The sequence below is a fragment of the Ictalurus furcatus genome, chromosome 17 (genome assembly GCF_023375685.1).
Source record: "Ictalurus furcatus strain D&B chromosome 17, Billie_1.0, whole genome shotgun sequence".
Lineage (NCBI taxonomy): Eukaryota > Metazoa > Chordata > Actinopteri > Siluriformes > Ictaluridae > Ictalurus > Ictalurus furcatus.
This window is the reverse complement of record NC_071271.1, coordinates 13526130-13547806: the sequence shown is the minus strand read 5'-3', so window position 1 is coordinate 13547806 and position 21677 is coordinate 13526130. Positions and strand designations below refer to the sequence as shown.

Sequence of the window (21677 nt, the reverse complement as noted above, 5' to 3'; positions counted from 1 at the left end):
CTATTTATATATTTAATAGTACATACTATGGACTCGGGACAGACATAGCCATGCTGAAACACATATCCAATCAATACAATTTTTTCACACTAGAACTTTATTTTAAACTTTCTTGACAACATAGGCTCATAGGCCAAGATGCATGGCCTGTGGGAGGCTGTGTGGCCCTGAGCAGTCACTTATGTTGCTTATTAAGTAGATGTAGCTGTGCTGATTAGGACATAGTCAAGCAAGAGTTCATACCTGACACGAGAGAGAAACTACCACCCACACTCTGGGGCCTTTTACAGAACCTTCTATATGTGCTCTTACAGCGTAGATGCAGACATGAAGGAGTGAACTTTTTGTCTTCTCGAGAAAGTTCGGTACAAGAGTTTATGTATATTCTTTCTGACATAACTTCGCTGGATTAGCTTGAATATTTGGATTTCTTCATTTTAGGGATTGAATCAGAAGCTGGGACTCATGTTCTTTTGGCCAGCAGTACCCACCTACACACACAACACACACTTACACATGTTAGGAACAAAGTAGGAGGCACCTATTTGAACTGATACTGTTTTGTATCTTGCAATACTCCACCTTTATGTCATGCAAAAGACAATACAGCATTGACTCATAACATTACTATGCAACATTGTATTTCCCAATGATGGGGAAAATTTCCCAATATTTCCCCTCCCTCCCCCTCCTCCTCCTCCTCCCCTATACTCCTGTATCTCCCAGGCTTCCCCGATTACGGTTTCTATTCCACGACAAGTGACCAACGGGGGCCCCCCTTCTCCTTTGCGGACTATGGCTCTCTAGGCCCACAGGCGGCTCAGCTGCTTCAAAGCGAGCATGCCACCTCGGCCTGCAACTCCCCCCTGCAGCACCTGCCCAGCCCGGATCAGTATAAGAGCCCAGGTGTGTACCACCTCTCCTTCATTCACTGATTGATTTGATTCATGTGGTTGATTTATCATTCAGTCATTCATTAAAACGGAAGGCAAAAAAGAAATGCAAGGGACATATAGAGAGGAGCCCTCTGCTTTGCCTGACATGAGCTGCATGCTGATTTGAGCTCGTTCACATATTATTTTATCCTTTTCTATTCTGTCCTTGGCAATGCATTTCAGCTGTGTATGAGTTGAGATATATGGGCTAATAGAGTGATAGAGGTTATTATTCAGTTTCTTATCAGCATCCTTACTGACCCAAATTGAGTCACATTACTTAATAAATCCATATGCAGTTATATGCAGTTTTCTGATACAAACATTACCACAAGTCTTTTATTATCTAAGATCATGTGATTTTCTTTTGACCAGAAGTATCACATAATTAATGGCTGCCTATTTTAGAGGTGTGCACAGGACTGTTTTGGGTTGGTTTTTTTTTTAGTAAATTTATCAATACCTCCCCCACAGTTAGTCATTTTGTTTGACTTTTGTTGCACAGTATTGTTTTAGTCTATTTCCAGAAATATAAAAAAAAATCAATGCTGAATGAATTAACAAGTTAGTGTCACATAATGTCAAACAAGCACCAGGTATGTTCCCATGTCCATCAACATGACCTGGTTTGTCCTGCAAGCATTTGTCCTGCATGAGTGTAAACAAACGCATGCTACCTTGAGTTTTTTGTTGGCCCAGTCCTGATGCACACTTCTGGTCTGGGCAAAAATACATCAGAATGTACATAAGACAAACGAGTCTAAATGTACATCTATCAAAATAATTTACAAAATACTACAACTGATAAATAATATTGTATTTTCCATTTTGAAAGAAAAAAAAAAAACAGAGACATGTTCCTTAAGGGGGCAATGAGATCAGTATGCAATATGAGATTGTTCAGCTCAGTTGCTAGCGTATAGCATGATGAATAATGGTCGTTACATTCAAGAATTTTCCAATATGCTGGATTGAAATGAGTCAGTCAACACATACAGAGCCCTCCACTAATATTGGCACCCTTGGTAAATATGAGTAAAGAAGGCTGTGAAAAATTGTCTTTATTGTTTAACCTTTTGATCTTTTGTTAAAATATATTTTTGCCAGCAATTATTGGCACCCCTATGAATTCATATGAGAAAAATATATTGGAAGTATATTCCCACTGATATTTACATTTTTTTATTACACCTGGGTGACTAGGAACTTGAAATTAATATGAGGTAACACATAGGCCAAATTCCCTTAGTCATTCATAACAATGAGTAAGACCAAGGAATATAGCTGTGATGTGTGGCAAAAGGTTGTTAAGCTTCACAAAATGGGAAGTGGTTATAAGAAAATAGCACAAACACTGAAAATGTCCATTTCCACCGTCAGGGCAATAATTAAGACGTTCCAGTCAACTGGAAATGTTATGAATCAACCTGGAGTTGGACGTGTGTCTATATTGTCTCAACACACTGTGAAGAGGATGGTTTGAGTGGCCAAAAAATCTCCAAGGATCACAGCTGGAGAATTGCAGAAGTTAGTTGCTTCTTGGGGTCAGAAAGTCTCCAAAACTAGAATCCGAAGTCACCTACATCACCACAAGTTGTTTGGAAGGGTTTTAAGAAAAAGAGTAAGCCTCTACTCTCATCCAAAAACAAACTCAAGCATCTTCAGTTTGCCAGACACTACTGGAACTTCAAATGGGATCGGGCTCTATGGTCAGATGAAACCAAAATAGAGCTTTTTGGCAATAAACACCAGAGGTGGTTTTGGCGCACACAGAGAGGTAGCCATATGGAAAAGTACCTCATGTCCACTGTTAAATATGGTGGTGGCTCTTTAATGTTTTGGGGCTGTTTTTCTGCCAGAGGACCTGGAGATTTTGTTAGGATACATGGTATCATGGACTCAAATATCAAATATCAATAGATATTAAATGAAAACCTGACTGCCTCTGCCAGAAAGCTTACAATGAGCCATGGTTGGATCTTCCAGCAGGACAATGATCCAAAACATACATCAAAATCAACACAAAAATGGTTTACTGACCACAAAATCAAGGTCCTGCCATGGCCATCCCAGTCCCCTGACTTGAAACCCATAGAAAACCTGTGGGGTGAACTGAAGAGGAGAGTCCACCAGCGTGGACCTCGAAATTTGAAGGCTCTGGAGAGATTCTGTATGGAGGAATGATCTCAGATCCCTTGCCATGTATTCTCCAACCTCATCAGGCATTATAGGTGAAGACTCAGAGCTGTCATCTTGGCAGAGGGAGGTACCACAAAGTATTGATTAAAAGGGTGCCAATAATTGTGGCACACATATTTAACAAAGTTTTTTTGTGGATAAACCTGTGCTGTGTTTGCAATTGTTTGATATCCATGAAAGCAGAGTATTTTTGTCAGTTATTTAAAAAAAAAAGATCAAAAGGTTAAACAATAAAGACAACATTCTACATGGACAAAAGCAGAAATCCTTTCATATAATTTTGCTCTGTTTCTAGAAGAGCAGTGGAGTCAGAATTGTAACGCTACCCCTGTGTGACCCTCTTCCTGTGTATTATTACTGAGTTTATAGGATAATGAAACAAAATATAAATGTATTCCTGCCCTTCAAGTATATCATTCAAAGGTGGTAAGACTAAAATTAGGGTAATGTTACCACAATGTACAATAACTGTATGTGTATAAGTGTTGAGAATGAGCTGTAGGGAGCGATGATATTCTGATAGTCTGATATGAATAAGATCGTAAGCTGGTGGTTCATGTAGAGGTGAAGGAGCTGTTATGTTAGAAATGAGAGAGAGAGCGGGGTCATACTGCTGTGAACAACTGTCATTTCATGGTCTTAATCTACCTTAGATTAAAGGTTATGTGGAGGAACTGTTGACACAAATAAAGCTCTAAATCCTTTGGACATGGAAATGATGTTCAGATCTCTCTGCTCAGCAGAATGGGCAGATTACAGGCCATGGAGTTTAATGTTTATATAGTGAGTCACTTATTGCCTCCAGCAGCATTAATAACACCGGCCCAGTGGGAACACCACGAGTGATCACGAGAGAGGATTTTAACCAGCATTGTCACTTATGTAGAATTAGGGACAATAAGCTAGTTGTTTAGATTTATTTAGAAAAGCTTGTACATTTAGAGAAAAGTTGAGGACTGTAATGGTTCACGCTTTCATGGTTATTATTTTATTTTTTTCTCTGGAGGGTGGTTGGGGGGTTGTAGGCTCACAGCCCCTCTCTGTTTCATGTTATAATGACAAACTGATAAACACTAATGTTGTAAGAGGTGCTATGGAAATTCTCTCCAATATCTGTTGGTATATACTGTGAATATACGGTGGGAAAGAAATTTCATGCTTTTTGTTCAGGATAAAGATGCTTGAGGACGTGCTTGCTCTTTCGTGTCAGTTCCTGCTGAAAGCAAAATAAAACCAAGTACTGTCCGAGTTTAAAACACAGCAATAAAATGTAAACAATACACATAATTAACACTTTATTAGGAACACCGTGTTTATACCGGGTAGGGCCTCCATTTGCTCTCAAAACAACCTCAGTTCTTCACGGCATGGATTCCACAAGATGTTGCAAACATTCCTTTGAGATGCTGGACCATGCTGACATGATTGCATCATACAGTTCTTACAGATTTTTCAGGTGCACTTTCACACTGTGAAACTCCTGTTCTACCACATCCCAAAGGTGTTCTATTGGATTCAGATCCGGTGACTGGGAAGCCCACTGAAGAACTCTGAACCCATTGTCATGTTCATGAAACCGGTTTGAGACGACTTTTAGTTTGTGACATGATGCATTATCATGCTGGAAGTAGCCATTAGAAGATGGGTGAATTGTAGCCATGAAGGGATGCACATGGTCAGCAACAAAACTCAAATATTCTGTGGCATTCAAAGCAATGATTGACTTGTGCTAACGGGCCCAAAGTGTGCCAATAAAGCATTCCCCACACCATTACACCACCTCCACCAGCCTGGACCACTGACACAAGGCAGGTTGGGACCATGGATTCATGTTGTTGGTGCCAAATTCTGACCCTGCCATTTTTATGCCTCAGCAGAAATCAAGATTCTTTCTGTTCTTGGCTAACAGAAGTCAAACACATCTCTATGAAATCCCATGCAAATCAATCATAATTTGATCTTTTGGTTTTTGTTATCTATACGAGGATGTGCTAAGAGACTTTTCTACAAAAGGTGTATTTTTTAAATGGTTGATTAACACCATGATACTTTTAGACTAGGCTATCATACCATGAAAATTTCAAACTGTAACACCCCTAAATGTGGCTTTAAGATTTGATTTTAAATTGAAAATTTTAGCCATTTTGTGTATATGTGCTCAGCACTCGCATTCATAAGAGAAACTTTAAGCAGCTTTACACACAGAGTATTGTTTTTCTCTGACATCCTGCTAGATTTCTCTCCGCCTCTTTTACTGTGGTTGCCATGCTTCTGACACTTTCCAACATTTACTCCACTGCTTAAGGAGGTTGGTGCAATCTGTTTGCTCATTGGCAGAATCTCACTTTTTGTGCAGCAGATGTCACATTCAAGTGTCAAAAGCGGCCTCGTCTTTCCACACTACCTACTGATACGCAGCCTGCCTGAGATATCCATCTTCTGTTGGCTGCGCTCAGATCTACAAATAAACATATTCCTCCCTCCCCCTTTGCTCTTCCCTGAAAGTCTCTGTTTTGCTCGGCTGACATTTTGAGAGTGAGAGCTGCGACTGACAAACTGTTCTCCACTCACCGTCCTGTCTACCTGCACCCATCTGTGTGAAAAACAGACGAAGCCTTGATGCTACGACGCCCCCTATCAGACATATCCGCTCTTGCACATTATCCCTCGGGGCCTCTCTTCGATATTTTATTCTTGTACATATCCTTTACCCTCATGAGTTGTGGAGTCTGCTGTATTAATAGTCTCTCCTTTCAGTGGACGGTGAAGTGAAGGCTTCCGGCTGTGGAGGAACTTGATTTAATATTCGCTTATTAATGGAAGTGTCATCAGGGCTGAGCGAGAGAGAAAAATGAGCGCCACACAGTATGGGGCCACAAAAGTTTTTGAGAACCTTTATTTAATTCAGTGGGTGTGTTTGTTTACACTTATTTAATTCGCCATTTTGTGGCGGTTCATCTCTCGGACATGTTGAGTGTAATTTTACTCTTGAAACTACGCCCAGGGGCAGGGTTTGGCTAATTGGTAGTCCTACCAGTATAACATAGATGTACATTGGTAGCCTGGGCAGTATAACAAAGAAAAATGAAAAAAACATTCATTCATCTTCAGTACCTGCTTTATCCAGAGTCATGGTGGATCCGGAGCCTATCCTGGGAACACTAGGCGTGAGGCGAGGAGACACCCTGGATGGGACGCCAGTCTATCACAGGGATCCATACACACACACTCACACACACACACACACACACACACACACACACACACACACACACACACACACATTTGCACATAGGGGCAATTTAGCATAGCCTATCCACCTGGCATGATTTTGGTAGGTGGGATGAAACCAGAGAACATGAAGGAAACCCAAAAGGCCACCAAGAGAACATGTGAAACTCCACACAGGCAGTAATGTGAGCTCAGGATTGAACAGGGAACCTGGAGCTCTGAAATGGCAATGGTACCTGCTGTGTCATCTTTCTGCTCTGAAAATAATTCCAGGCAATATTTTGGTCTCAATGCATTGCCTATTACAGTAATTCTTTCAAATTAGAATATCCTGATAGCTCATTATGTTACTGATGTCAATCATCTGCAGCACTCTAATTTTGGATCAGAGAAGATGTAGCCAACCCTGTCATTACTGTGTCATGTCATGTTCATAACTTCTTATATAAATGTTAGAAATGGTAAAATTACACTCACTTCTTAAGCACAGAAATATAAAAATATATAAATTTACACTGAAGCAAAATATAGCAGGAAATATAGATATAGAAAATATAATAAAAATAAAAATATGTCCTGTTTTTGTTGTGCATTATACACTATATAGTCAGAACTTTGTGGATCCATATCCATAACCGACCCCCCTTTTCTGTTATAATAGCCTCCACTCTCCTGGGAAGGCTTTCCACTACATTTTAGAGTATGGCCGTGAGGATTGGGCAGTGTGGCATTGATGACTATTAATGTTTTAACGTAAACTTGGAAAGTGTCATAGCACAAATATTACATCACAACTATCACGTGACTCAGGTATTATGTGAACCTGACATGAAAATTGACACAAACACCTTTTAAGACAGCTAATGCATGTCGGAAAAATCTTTTTCAAATGTCTATGTAGGTCTTTGTCAGTTGTAAGGAAGGGTTTATATGAAGGTTTCATGTAGCCCTATGAACTGGCCTTAGGTTAAAAGTCACAGTTGATGACACCCCCAGCTCCCACCTCCCTCTTTCATGGCTACTACATCATAGTACGATTGAGTTCATGAATGAGTGTGAGACCAATCAATGGTTCCATCCAGCCACTTAGTATTATTAGTCATGAGTCTAGAGTAGTGAGTCAGATGGTATTAGCATTCAACGTGAGTGACTCTCATATGCTAACAAGTCTTTCCAGTTCTTCTAAAATGCGTTACACCTCCAATCAGAGTTTTCATCGCCTTCCAGAAGTGCTGCTTTTAGTTTTCAGAGTTAGCAGGTTTGCTAAAACGGACATTTTACCGAAGTATTCACCCACCATGTTCCCTTCTCATCTGCTGCTGTATATACTGTATACTTTAGTAAGAAAAGAACTGTACCATCTCGGTGGAAACGAGACTCAATAATTCAGTCTTTAACACGCTTTACTCAAGACACTCTCTGCAATTTCCTGGCTGCCAGCCGGCTGCGAGGCCCAAAAGCCCCCTGACGCTAACAGCTAGATAATCACCATCATATATTTAAAGAAGGAGGAAAGAGGGAAGGAGAGCACTCTCCCTGTGACAGGTGTTGATTAGATAGGGGGTGTTGTGGCACAATCCCCCATGCAATTTCTTTGAAGGACTCAAGAATTGGCAGTCAAATTTGACTACTCTGAGCGCAAAGAGCGCAGTTGATACAACTAGGGAAGAACGGAGAGTTCTGTGCGAGTGTGTGTGTGTGCGTGCATGAATTGCAGAGAGAGAGAGAGAGGTTATGATTATGAAAGAGACCTACAAGGCAGCATCTCACTCTCACTGGTACTCTTTAACATTACAGAAGCCTCTGAAGGAAAGTCTTCAGCCTTCTCAAAAAGCACCTCCATTTGCCATGAAACGCCTTGCGCTGCATACTCAACACCGACCATAGCTCCTTTTGTAGCATGCATGCCATGTGAATGCTGAGTAGATGTGTCCAACATGCGCAAGCATTTCCTTCTGCATGATTGACAGAAAATGTACCATGAATAATAGAAAAGCTTGGGGAAATTGTAGTCACTGTAGCCTCTAAGGGGTCTTGCAGGTTAGGTTACAGTGTGTAGGTCTATGCACAGATCCAAGCTAAGTCATTACAAATTAGTTGTCTATAGTGTCGCAGTCTGTTGCATAGATCTCTTACACACCCTTTTCATTACAGTTCATATGTAGTGCTTTGGGTTTTGTGTCTTGTAGACTTTGCATGCAAAGATTGTTCTCAGTTTCTGTAGCTCTGCACATAACTATCCACCATCTAGCCTCACTCCTTACCCCAATGTTGGCACACCTGCTTCTTTGGCAGGCACCAACCCTCCGCGGCCTGGAACTTTTCCTGGAGCGAGCAGTCCAGGACCTGTGGCTGACCTGTATGGCCCCACCAGCCAGGACTCTGGCGTGGGCAATTACATAAGCGCTGCTAGCCCTCAACCTGGCTCCGGCTTCGGCCACAGTATTGCTGTGAGTACTCTCCCAAATGCTAGCTTCTCTTCTCTTCTATTCTCTCTGTCATATCTCACACACATATTCCACTTTCTGCTCATCTCAACACATCCTCCTTCACCCGCTGCATCATAGCTGCTATAGCTGTGCTGCTTTTAGTTTTTAAAAACAGTTTTTTTTTAATCACACTAGTCTGTCATTAGTAAACAGCTTTGTGGAGGTAAGAAATTTAAAAGGCTTTGAAGTTTTAGCGGTATAAAAAAATATATTTACAAGCCTTTTTCTATAAATTTGACTCTAATAGCCAATAAGCTGTGGATTATAAATTTGATCAAGCATGAGCTAAATATTTCAGATATTCTCTTGTACCTAGTACTAAGGGCTGAAAGACGAATATGTTTTACTCAGGCTAATTATCGCCCCAAAAAATGTCTTTTGTCTGAAGTTTGCCTCCAAAATGTGGAATCATGCTCTCATTAGTGCCAAGCAGGTGCTCTGGCTCTGAAGCTTTGCCGTGTGGTTATTGCATTGCCAACATTCCTCATTCCCTTCATCGCTCTGCTCTTTCTGTCAGCTTCCCCAGAACAAACTGTGAACTTTGTACCGTCTGTCATCGGCAGTATGGCGTGTCACCGAGCCTTTGTCCATGTGCCAGACAGGAGGACTGAAATCTTACAATTAGTTCTCTCATTTTCAAACATTTGCACAATGGCTTCTCTTTCCCTCGCTTCCCTGATTCAGCCAGGCTGTGGGCATATCATATCCTGCCTTTGAAAAGTCCTGCACAAAGTGCATATGTAAATCAATAAGGCAATAATAAACCCTTGTGAGGAAACCAGTCGTAAGAATGTTGTCTTGCCCTTTGAAGCCGTGCGCATTCTCTTCTGCCTCCGTCCTTTTGTTCTGAGGCGCTAGCAGAGTGGAGTGATAGGGGCTTGGGGAGTTAAGGAAACAGGGAGGGAGGAGAGGTCAGCACACCGGGGGACTTCAGGAGGTAGACCAAGCTGAATCACATGCTGCTCGGGGAATTACTGGCTCCGGCCGTTTTTCAGCCGTGGCCCAGCAATCAACATCAAGGTCTGCTGGGGAAATGAATAAGGCCTTTTGTGTCTGAGGATACTGCCTCTTACACACTATGCTATCAGTGCGCTATGAATCTCACATTTGTGTGGAAATCCAAGTGAGAATTTCTTCGCTCTTTCTTTTCCCTGAAAAATAGACAGGCCATTCATCAACTCCAGACTGAATGTTGAGATTAACAAAGTCACCTTGCTCTTGACTTTCAGATGAATTCTTTTAACCTAAATAGAGTTGAATGTAGGTTGACCTGAAACGTTCACAGAATTGCAGCTTTGATTGACAGCACTAGAGGCAGAGACCTTTATTAACTCTCTACAGACTAGGCTCTGTGTGTGTACATTACCTAAACACTGCTCACAGATATTCAAACTAGTTCATTCATTCAGCTGCAGTAAGCATTCAGTGCGAGGCGAGAATATATCCTGGATGTGACACGAGTCCATCACACAACTCAGTCACACCTAGGGCAATTCAGCATAGCCAATTCACCTGCCATTTGTTAGAGGTAGGATGAAATCAAAGAGCCCTTGGGGAGAATATGCAAAACTCTGCACAGACAGAAACCGGAGCTGTGAGGCAGCAACACTACCCACTGTACCACTGTGTTAGTTGCTAATATTATATTAAGCCAAATGATAAAGCATGACAGCAAAGGCATCATGAAAAAGTTCACAGTTTGATCACTGAGGTAGAAGTGTGTATTTGCTGTTGAGGAGACATTTTCTTTTTTGCCAATATTTTGCTTCAGATTTTTGTGCATGATGTTACTGATGATGTTATTAATGTTCTTACTGTTAGCATGAATATAAAAACTGCAAATATGACAAATGATGTTATGTGGCATTATGGAGAAATAGTAAAATACACAATAGACGACATTATACAGAGTATCCAAAAAGTCTCCATATATAGGGGACTATGTTTGCCAGCACTACGTTGCTTGTGCCTTCGTCAGTAGATGTTTGTGGATGTCCAGTTCTCGGTCGATCCGCAACACTTCCAGTCTTTTTGAATTTGTTAATAAGTTTGGCAACAGTGTCATGTGACATTGCTATGTTTCCTGTTCAAGTCCATTGCAACCCCTTCCAGATCCAGCCATGAGAATGATTTCAATACATTCTTCCTTTGTCAAAAGACATTCTTAAAGGCTATCTGAAATTTATATATTTCTATATATATCTATATCTATCTATCTATCAATCTATATATATATATATATATATATATATATATATATATATATATATATATTGAATGCGTCAACTTTTTTCAGTAAATATATTTCCAATGAGGGTATTCACATGAAATTTTCACCAGACATCAGCATTAACTCAAGAAATCCACGCATATAAAGAATTCACAACATTAAAATTCATAAATAAAGTTATGTGTAATAAAGAGGAATGACACAGGAAAAAAGTATTGATCACGCTAAAAAAAGCAGTTCTCCAAGGCAAGTTAAGCAAGGAACCAGCTGAAATCCATAAGTAGTTATACCTTATATTTGTGCAAGTTAATATCAGCTGGGTTAGTAAATTGATGGTCTATAAAAAGGCTTTTCATTACCAAGGTTCACGCAAGAAACATCTCAGAGCTCTCCTTATTGTTGTGAAACATATTGATGGAATCGGATACAGATGTATTTCAAAACTTCTGAATCCTCCAGTAAGCACCATTGGGGCCATTATCTGCCAGTGGAAGCAATATCACTCCGTCATCAACCGGCCACGCACAGGAGCTCCTCGCAAGATTTCTGACCAGGGAGTCAGAAGAATAGTCAGAAGAGTAGCCCAAGACCCAAGGACCACTTGGAAAGAGCAGTTGCACTCACCTCGCAAGACTCTATTACTAAAGAAAAGGCATGTCGAAGCTTGTTTAAAGTTTGTTACAACTCATTTGGACAAGCCTATGAAATACTGGGAGAGTGTAGTCTGATCAGACGAGAGCAAAATTGAACTTTTTGGCTGTCATACTAAACGCCATGTTTGGAGAAGAAATGGCACTGCACATCACCCTAAAAACACTATACCAACAGTGAAGTTTGGAGGTGGAAGCATCATGGTGTGGGGCTGTTTTTCATCACATGGTACTGGCAGACTTCATATAATCGAAGGAACGATGAATGGAGCCCTTTACCAATTCTTGAGAAGAATCTGCTGCCATACACCAGGATGATGAAGATGAGACGTGGGTGGACTTCCAGCAGGACAACGATCCAAAGCATACAGCAAAGGAAACTCTCAATTGGTTTCAGAGAAAAAAATCAAGGTGTTAGAATGGCCCAGTCAGTCACCTGATTAATTTCTTCATACAGGAAGCATCCTGAAGCTGTCATTACAAACAAAGGCTTCTCCACTAAGGATTAAATCAATTTCAGTTAGCGTGTTCAATACTTTTTTTTCCTGTGTCATTCCCCTTTATTACACATAACTTCATTTATGGACTTTAATGTTTGGATTTCTTTATATTTCCGGGTTTCTTGAGCTAATACTGATATCTGGTGAAAATTTCATGTGAATAACCGCATTGGTAATATATTTACTGAAAAAAATGTTGATGTGTTCAATACTTATTTCCCCACTGTGTGTGTGTGTGTGTGTGTATATACACTATGTCACAAAAGTGAGTACACCCCTCACATTTTTGTAAATATTTGATTATATCTTTTCATGTGACAACACTGAAGAAATGACACTTTGCTACAATGTAAAGTAGTGAGTGTACAGCTTGTGTAACAGTGTAAATTTGCTGTCCCCTCAAAATAACTCAACACACAGCCGTTAATGTCTAAACTGCTGGCAACAAAAGTGAGTACACCCCTAAGTGAAAATGTCCAAATTGGGCCCAATTAGCCATTTTCCCTCCCCGGTGTCATGTGACTTGTTAGTGCTACAAGGTCTCAGGTGTGAATGGGGAGCAGGTGTGTTAAATTTGGTGTCATCGCTCTCACACTCCCTCATACTGGACACTGGAAGTTCAACATGGCACCTCATGACAAAGAACTCTCTGAGGATCTGAAAAAAGAATTGTTGCTCTACATAAAGATGGCCTAGGCTATAAGAAGATTGCCAAGACCCTGACACTGAGTTGCAGCACGGTGGCCAAGACCAAACAGCGGTTTAACAGGACAGGTTCCACTCAGAACAGGCCTCGCCATGGTCCACCAAAGAAGTTGAGTGCACGTGCTCAGCGTCATATCCAGAGGTTGTCTTTGGGAAATAGACGTATGAGTGCTGCCAGCATTGCTGCAGAGGTTGAAGGGGTGGGGGGTCAGCCTGTCAGTGCTCAGACCTCAGATTATCTGGTAAAGATGATGCACAAGAAAGCCCACAAACAATTTGCTGAAGACAAGCAGGTTAAGGACATGGATTACTGGAACCATGTCCTGTGGTCTGATGAGACCAAGATAAACTTATTTGGTTCAGATGGTGTCAAGCGTGTGTGGCGGCAACCAGGTGAGGAGTAGAAGGACAAGGGTGTCTTGCCTACAGTCAAGCATGGTGGTGGGAGTGTCATGGTCTGGGGCTGCATGAGTGCTGCCGGCACTGGGGAGCTACAGTTCATTGAGGGAACCATGAATGCCAACATGTACTGTGACATACTGAAGCAGAGCATGATCCCCTCCCTTCGGAGACTGGGCCGCAGGGCAGTATTCCAGCATGATAACTACCACTGCCTTGCTAAAGAAGCTGAGGGTGAAGGTGATGGACTGGCCAAGCATGTCTCCTGACCTAAACCATATTGAGCATCTGTGGGGCATCCTCAAACGGAAGGTGGAGGAGCACAAGGTCTCTAACATCCACCAGCTCCGTGATGTCGTCATGGAGGAGTGGAAGAGGACTCCAGTGGCAACCTGTGAAGCTCTGGTGAACTCCATGCCCAAGAGGGTTAAGGCAGTGCTGGAAAATAATGGTGGCCACACAAAATATTGACACTCTGAGCCCAATTTGGACATTTTCACTTAGGGGTGTACCCACTTTTGTTGCCAGCGGTTTAGACATTAATGGCTGTGTGTTGAGTTATTTTGAGAGGACAGTAAATGTACACTGTTATACAAGCTGTACACTCACTACTTTACATTGTAGCAAAGTGTCATTTCTTCAGTGTTGTCACATTAAAAGATATAATCAAATATTTACAAAAATGTGAGGAGTGTACTCACTTTTGTGAGATACTGCATATATATCTAAACTAAGTATAAAAAATTTTGGAAGACATTTTGCTAAAAAGTGTTGGAGACTTTTGGGACACGCTGTAGAATTCGACGGATTTGCGACAACAGATTAATTAATTAATGACTGTTTATTCATGCTGGCAATATAGTAATTGAAATGGAAATCCAGGCTACTGACGAGTGATAGCTTTATGAGCTGTTTTACCTTTACCTGCATACTGACACCATTACTAACTGTACACTTTTAGGGTCCTTTGATTGCGACAGCTTTTACAAATGGATACCATTGAAACCTAACAGGTGGTTGGTTGCCATCTCAATTGAGGTAGATTTTTTTTTTTAATTGAAATAGACTTTCATCATCCATTTATTATTGTATTGTAGCCTCTTCTTGCTCTCCTTGCACTATTTTTTTGCTTCTCCCTTCTTTTATTCTGTGATGTGCAGTATATGAATGTCTGTCTTTATCACAAACATGGCAGGAAGCTTTTACATGGTTTCACAGGATTAAAATGTACTACTTGAAGACACCTTGAAACCTTTTGAAAGCTTTCGGCATTAGCGTTTTAGCATTTTAACCAGGTTCCTTTATTGTCTGCTTGTCTCTACTGTATGTAGCGGGCATGAGTTGCTGTGTGAGTTGGTCTACCAAAGCTGTGCTGTTGCTTTCTCTTAGAGCTGAAGTCACAGTAGACAGGCCGACCTCCATTCATTTAGTCTCTTACGTAGCAGACTGTATAGCTTTGATTCGAGGCGGTGTAATGTGCTGTATGTGGATAATATGCACAGGTGTAGAGCTTTTGATCAGTGTGTGCCTGGAGACTCTGGACCCTTAAAGTCAGAGCATGACTCTCATTTCAATGGAAGCTGTAGATCTGATCTGCTTTTCAGCACAGAAAGCAAAGGAACAGTTTCTATGAAGCCTGTATTCATAAATCATTATAACTGTGCTTAGAATTCTTTGTAAGCTGGTAATGAATGCCTCATAAAGCTTTAATAATGTGCTATAACTAAGTCTCCGATAACTTTATATTACTTGGTAAAATGTTCTGCACGTATATAGCGCTTTTTAACCTTAGCGGTTCTACAAAGCGCTTTACACTGTTTCTCATTCACCCATTCACACACACACACACACACACACACCAAAAAGAAACTTGTAAATACTTGAAAATCCTTATAACGCACACCTTATATCTAATAATGACCTGTGAATAATTGTAATATTTATTAACACTTGTAAAAACAAAAACAAAAACATTATGAACATTTAAAATATCATCATAGAGTGCTTAAAGTGAATATTTTAGATTATTCCTCATTATAACTTAATTTAAGACTAATTAAGGCACATACTACATACATGCATGCTACATACACGTGTCAGTTTTTGAAGCAGCCAGTGATGATGTGTATTCAAATGTTTTTATAATTTAGCAAATATTACAGTTGCTTTATAAATATTCATGGCAGTGATTCAGCAGTTAAGCGTAAACACTGGGAGGTATTTAAAGAGCCAATATTTTCAACGGCTATGAGCACAATATGCTGTTTTCCCTCTCAATTACTCTGAAATGTTCTTTGAGAAGTTTTGTAGTAAGATTTTCTGTTAATATCTCGGGTATAATTCCTTCAAAATGCAATGTGTTGCTCCGGTTTTTTTTTGGTGTTAGGGGTGTTATTGTACAATAATATTATGTTAAGAATTTATAGTTTAGTGCATTTTCATAAATAATTATACCAATGTGTGCCTTACAAACACGTGCTGTGAATGTGTTTGTAGTTCAGTATAAATAAGGCCTTCATAGAATGTATTAGCTATACATGTACAGTATCTTACAAAAGTGAGTACACTCATCATGTTTTTGTAAATATTTGATTATATCTTTTCATGTGACAACACTGAAGAAATGGCACTTTGCTACAATGTAAAGTAGTGAGTGTACAGCTTGTGTGACAGTGTAAATTTGCTGTACTCTCAAAATAACTCAACACACAGCCATTATTGTCTAAACCTCTGCCAACAAAAGTGAGTACACCGCTAAGTGAAAATGTCCAAATTGGGCTCAGAGTGTCAATATTTTGTGTGGCCACCATTATTATCCAGCACTGCCTTAACCCTCTTGGGCATAGAGTTCACCAGAGCTTCACAGGTTGCCACTGGAGACCTCTTCCACTCCTCCATGACGACATCACGGAGCTGGTGGATGTTAGAGACCTTGTGCTCCTCCACCTTCCGTTTGAGGATGCCCCACAGATTCTCAATATGGTTTAGGTCAGGAGACATGCTTGGCCAGTCCATCACCTTCACCCTCAGCTTCTTTAGCAAGGCAGTGGTAGTTATCATGCTGGAATACTGCCCTGCGGCCCAGTGTCCGAAGGGAGGGGATCATGCTCTGCTTCAGTATGTCACAGTACATGTTGGCATTCATGGTTCCCTCAATGAACTGTAGCTCCCCAGTGCCGGCAGCACTCATGCAGCCCCAGACCATGACACTCCCATCACCATGCTTGACTGTAGGCAAGACACACTTGTCTTTGTACTCCTCACCTGGTTGCCGCCACACACGCTTGACACCATCTGAACCAAATAAGTTTATCTTGGTCTCATCAGACCACTAGACATGGTTCCAGTAATCCATGTCCTTAGTCTGCTTGTCTTCAGCAAACTGCTTGCGGGCTTTCTTGCGCATCATCTTTAAAAGAGGCTTCCTTCTGGGACGACAGCCATGCAGACCAATTTGATGCAGTGTGCAGCATATGGTCTGAGCACTGACAGGCTGACCCCCACCCCTTCAACCTCTACAGCAATGCTGGCAGCACTCATACGTCTATTTCCCAAAGACAACCTCTGGATATGACGCTGAGCACGTGCACTCAACTTCTTTGGTTGACCATGGCGAGGCCTGTTCTGAGTGGAACCTGTCCTGTTAAACCGCTGTTTGGTCTCGGCCACCATGCTGCAGCTCAGTGTCAGGGTCTTGGCAATCTTCTTATAGCCTAGGCCATCTTTATGTAGAGCAACAATTCTTTTTTTCAGATCCTCAGAGAGTTCTTTGCCATGAGGTGCCATGTTGAACTTCCAGTGTCCAGTATGAGGGAGTGTGAGAGCGATGACACCAAATTTAACACACCTGCTCCCCATTCACACCTGAGACCTTGTAGCACTAACAAGTCACATGACACCGGGGAGGGAAAATGGCTAATTGGGCCCAATTTGGACATTTTCTCTTAGGGGTGTACTCACTTTTGTTGCCAGCGGTTTAGACATTAACGGCTGTGTGTTGAGTTATTTTGAGGGGACAGCAAATTTACACTGTTACACAAGCTGTACACTCACTACTTTACATTGTAGCAAAGTGTCATTTCTTCAGTGTTGTCACATGAAAATTTATAATCAAATATTTACAAAAACGTGAGGGGTGTACTCACTTTTGTGAGATACTGTATGTCTTTGTTATCTCTGCCTGGCCTTATCGGGCTTCCTTCTCTTTAGCCATAGAGACAGTATACGATGGCTTTGATTGTTTATTGTAGCCGAGTTCATTTAACGCCATACTGTCCTTTCTATCCGATGGAATTGCTCTTGAACGTCTTGAGTCAACCAGTGGAAAATGCTGCGCAGAATTTGACTTAGATCACAGAGATTTGTTAGCAACTGTTACGGCTCTTGGATTAAACAATGTCGCAGAGAAAGCAACAGAGCTGTGCAGCTTGTGTAAACCAGCCGTGTGTTGCGTGCAGATGGCCACAGTTTTGTTTCAGCATGCTGAAAGCACTAATGCATGTGTGTGCTTGTAAATGAGTTCAATATGTTCTGCATCTGAGACTCTCCATTAGAGATGTTAGTGCTTAAAAAAGCCTGCACTGAACCTACTGTAATGTAGTTCAGAGTGAACTATAGTACAAAAGGAATCATACAAACTCTTAGTGTGTATATGCTATGAATGTGAAGATGTAAATTAGTGTGATTTGACATCTCAAAATGACATCTATTATACATTATCAGTGCGTTGTACTCAGCCTCCAATACATGGTAGACTCGGAATCAGATTATAATAAGAAAGACAAAGCTTTATAAGTAAACGGAGTGCTCTATTGTTAGTACTTTATTGAAATAAAACCCTATCATTCCAAACACTACATTTATTTCACGAGCGAATGAGCTTTGGACAACGCAGACACCGAACCCACGACTCAAATTTGATCTATAAATTATGGATCCCCCGAGGCTCAGATGCAGCACATTTGATACATCAGATCTCACCCACGCTGTTTAAATGTGCCGTTTATGAGGCTTGTGAATCTTCTGTTTGCTCCAGCAGAGTTTATCGGGAGGTCCGGGAAAGACAGGCCGCAGTTTCTAACTGGTTTTGTGTACAGGTAACGGCCATACAACTCCAAGCACTACAGCATGGAACAGACAAGGACGAGCTGAGATGGCAGGATCTGACGAACAAAAGAAACGTCTGAATCATCTCAGAAAAAAAACAACACCAACAGTAATCTGCTGTACTATAATGAAAACCTGGCTTTTGGATTTTTTTTTCTCCTAATGTATCCCCATAACCTAGGATGATGTTGTCGTTTTGTCCTTTTTCACTTCTTTCCCCCCGTTTCATTGACGTTATTTCTTTAACATCTTTTATCATATAGTCTGAAACAGCCTTTGAGGTTGACTAGTTTTGAAATCTTTTCATTATATACTATGTTCTCTGATGAGAAGAACTGTGTAAATGTACATTTTCTCTCCTTTTTTAGTGTAATAACATCACTATAGTTGTCTCTTCACTCTTGGCTCTTTGTAATAATACCCAGTGTTTCATGTTTTCAGATTTCATTTCATTCAAGCAAGAACACTGAAAGACTTGCTTCAAAAATCATGATTTTTCAACCTTTAAAAGAGCAACAAGAGGGAAACTAACAAATCTAAGTAGCTCTGTTCTTTGTTTCGTGTGATGTCTTGTTATCATTATTATCTATTTTGGGCAATAAGAGGACTACAATATTTTCACAGTCCTTTTTTATAAATGTTTTTTTTGTTGTTGTCGTTGTCGATAAAAGAAAAAAAAACCCTACATTTCTTTTTAATACTTTGTGAAATGAGATTTAAAAAGAAAAACAGTTATGAAATCTGTAAATATTACTCATTACTACATTGAACCATCTCAGAGAGAACCATATTTTTGTGATGGTGTTCTAGAGGTCGTATTGTGCTCTGAAATATGTTTTAAAAAAAAAAGAAAAAAGATCTTTCAGGCTTGGTGCGGTAACTGAAATCCATTTGTAGCACAAAAGCCGTGAGAACCCGACTGCAGACACAAGCCCAATAAAACACTGTTAGCTCGCTCTGTAAATACTGTTGGCTTTCTAACTGTGCAGGTAGCAAACCAGCATATTGACTAGATTGTGAGATCAGATGTGCACAGCTTTCACAGAGAAAACACATTACAACATACACACAAATCAGCATTGTAGAAGCAAAATCGAAATGAAATCCAAAGCACATGTGTGTTTCATGTTTTTTTAAGTACCAGTGATGAAATGAGAGATTTTCTAAGAAGTAAACTGTGTTTTTTTTGTTTGTTTGTTTTAATTTAATTTTTCCCGTAGTCCTACAAAAAATAGTACAGAGAATGCCTGATTTCGGAAACTAAAAGGCAATATTTCAAGATTTTTAGTCATTTCTGACTGATCAATTAGGAACTGTTTTTGCACCATTACCTCAGTCCTGTGGGATGTACTTTAGAGGACGTAACAAATTAATTTATTTTATCGTGAGACAAAAAAAAAAAAAAAAGATTGTCTTGAAATTTAAAAGAATCATTGCACTGTGAGAAAGAATTTATTATTTTCTATTTGCACATGTTAAAGGATGTTCTCTACCGTGGGTCACATGAAGGATTCGTATTGAAACGTCGTCCCCGCGCGGCCGCAGTCTTTATGGCTGTGTGTTTGTAGAATAATCTTTTTTTTTTTTTTTGCTGGGCATTTTATTTTTGTGCTTCTGATCTGCCAACGTTACAGCTGAGTTTATTGGTAGCAATAGTCGAAATCCTCCGATACACTGAAACTGAATGAAGTCAGTAGCTGCTACACATATATGACGTACATGTCGGATCCGACGAGATCGAAATGATGCTAAAATATATGCTGAGTGAAATAAGAGTGATATTATAAATAAGAGTGTAAAACTGACTGATATATGCTGTTGTTCATCCTTGCTGCAAATGTGTTTTGTTTTCATTTGACTCCCATTTTTCACAATTTTACTGAACTGATTCGAAATGCCGAATCCTTTTTTTTTTGTACATCTCGGAAAAAAAGGATAAGTAAGAGCAACGCAGAAAGATGGCTTCCTACTAACTGTTCAAACTGTTTCAAAAGACAAAACTACTCAAAAGAGTGCGATCCCCAACACAGTTTGAATATCAATGGGGGATTTTTATTGCTATTTTTGTGGAAGTGAATGACTATGTTAAATATGTTGCTGACTATATTACGGTTACTATGTACTGTATTTATCATTTGATGATCTCTCCATTCCCTGTCGCATCATCCAGTAATCTTCTGTTGATCATTGTATTTCAGTAGTGTGTAAAAAAGAGGAAAAAAAAAAGAAATTACCTTGTAAAAGAGTGCTGTCTTTGATGCCAGTGTAGTGATCTGTACATTTCTCTGTTGATCCGTTTCACTCCTCTCTCCCCTGTTTTTTGCCCCGCTTTTGTCTTCTTGCTCTTTCGCTATATCTCTGTCTCACTCTCTCTTAGTGAATAGTCATAGATGTTATGTAATCAACGTTACAGTAGCGCTGTAGTGATTAGTAGATTTAGGACCAGTAAGGATAGAACTTTCTCTTGATAATCATTTAAACAAACAAACAAACAAAAAAATGCTGAACATTGTTTTCATGGCGTTTTCACCTTTACTTTGTCTTTGTGTTCATTGGGTTGTTTTGTTTTTTTTCTTTCTGATTCTCACATGGTTTCAACTAACCAAAGCTCTCATGATGAAATCCAGAAAAAAAAGAAATTGGTGTAAGACAGAGTTGTAAACAAGGCATTAATTGGATCCCCACCCTTGAATGTTTGAAAAGGGGTGTGCCATACTACCTTAAATGCTAACGCTTGATATGCAAAACTGTTTTTTGTTTTCTTTCTTTTTTTAAGAGGGACGCAATTTATAATTATGGAAAGGATTTTATTACACGAATGGAAAAAAAAAATCATATTTTTTTAGTACGTTCTACCTGAGTAATGATGATCTAGCCTAATAATTATAGATAAAAACGATAAAACTGTAATAGGTTTTGATATTTATACTTTTCAAAAAGTCCGCTACTATTTTTAAATACTTTTTTGTGTCTATGTGTCTGCATAGATTCATATATATATATATATATATATATATATATATATATATATATATATATATATATATATATATATATATATATATATATGAATTATATATATATATATTAGGTTCCGGTCATCTTAAGCATTATTTTTGTATGCTGTAACCTTAGAGCCAGGCCTTCATGTTAATCAAAGCTAAGGCTTAAACATAGCTGTAAAGAAATAATAATAATTGGGATCTTAACTATTCATACTGCATACGAAACAA

The 21677-nt window shown here is 39.8% G+C and overlaps 1 protein-coding gene across 6 annotated transcripts in view; it reads left to right on the top strand.

Annotated features, from left to right (window-relative positions):
* The window catches only part of msi2b (musashi RNA-binding protein 2b), a 261158-nt gene extending 239749 nt beyond the window's left edge, over nucleotides 1–21409 (top strand). The window contains exons 12-15 of one of the 6 annotated variants that reach the window (XM_053646705.1): nucleotides 727–906; nucleotides 8661–8815; nucleotides 14300–14376; nucleotides 18435–18522. In XM_053646705.1, the coding sequence (XP_053502680.1) occupies nucleotides 727–906; nucleotides 8661–8815; nucleotides 14300–14341 (377 nt within the window). In that variant the 3' untranslated portion in view covers nucleotides 14342–14376; nucleotides 18435–18522. Of the gene's footprint in view, nucleotides 1–726; nucleotides 907–8660; nucleotides 8816–14299; nucleotides 14377–18376 lie in introns of all 6 variants that reach the window. The other 5 variants (XM_053646704.1, XM_053646703.1, XM_053646706.1 and 2 more) reach the window with 5 other exon arrangements.
* Nucleotides 21410–21677: the final 268 nt, after the last annotated feature.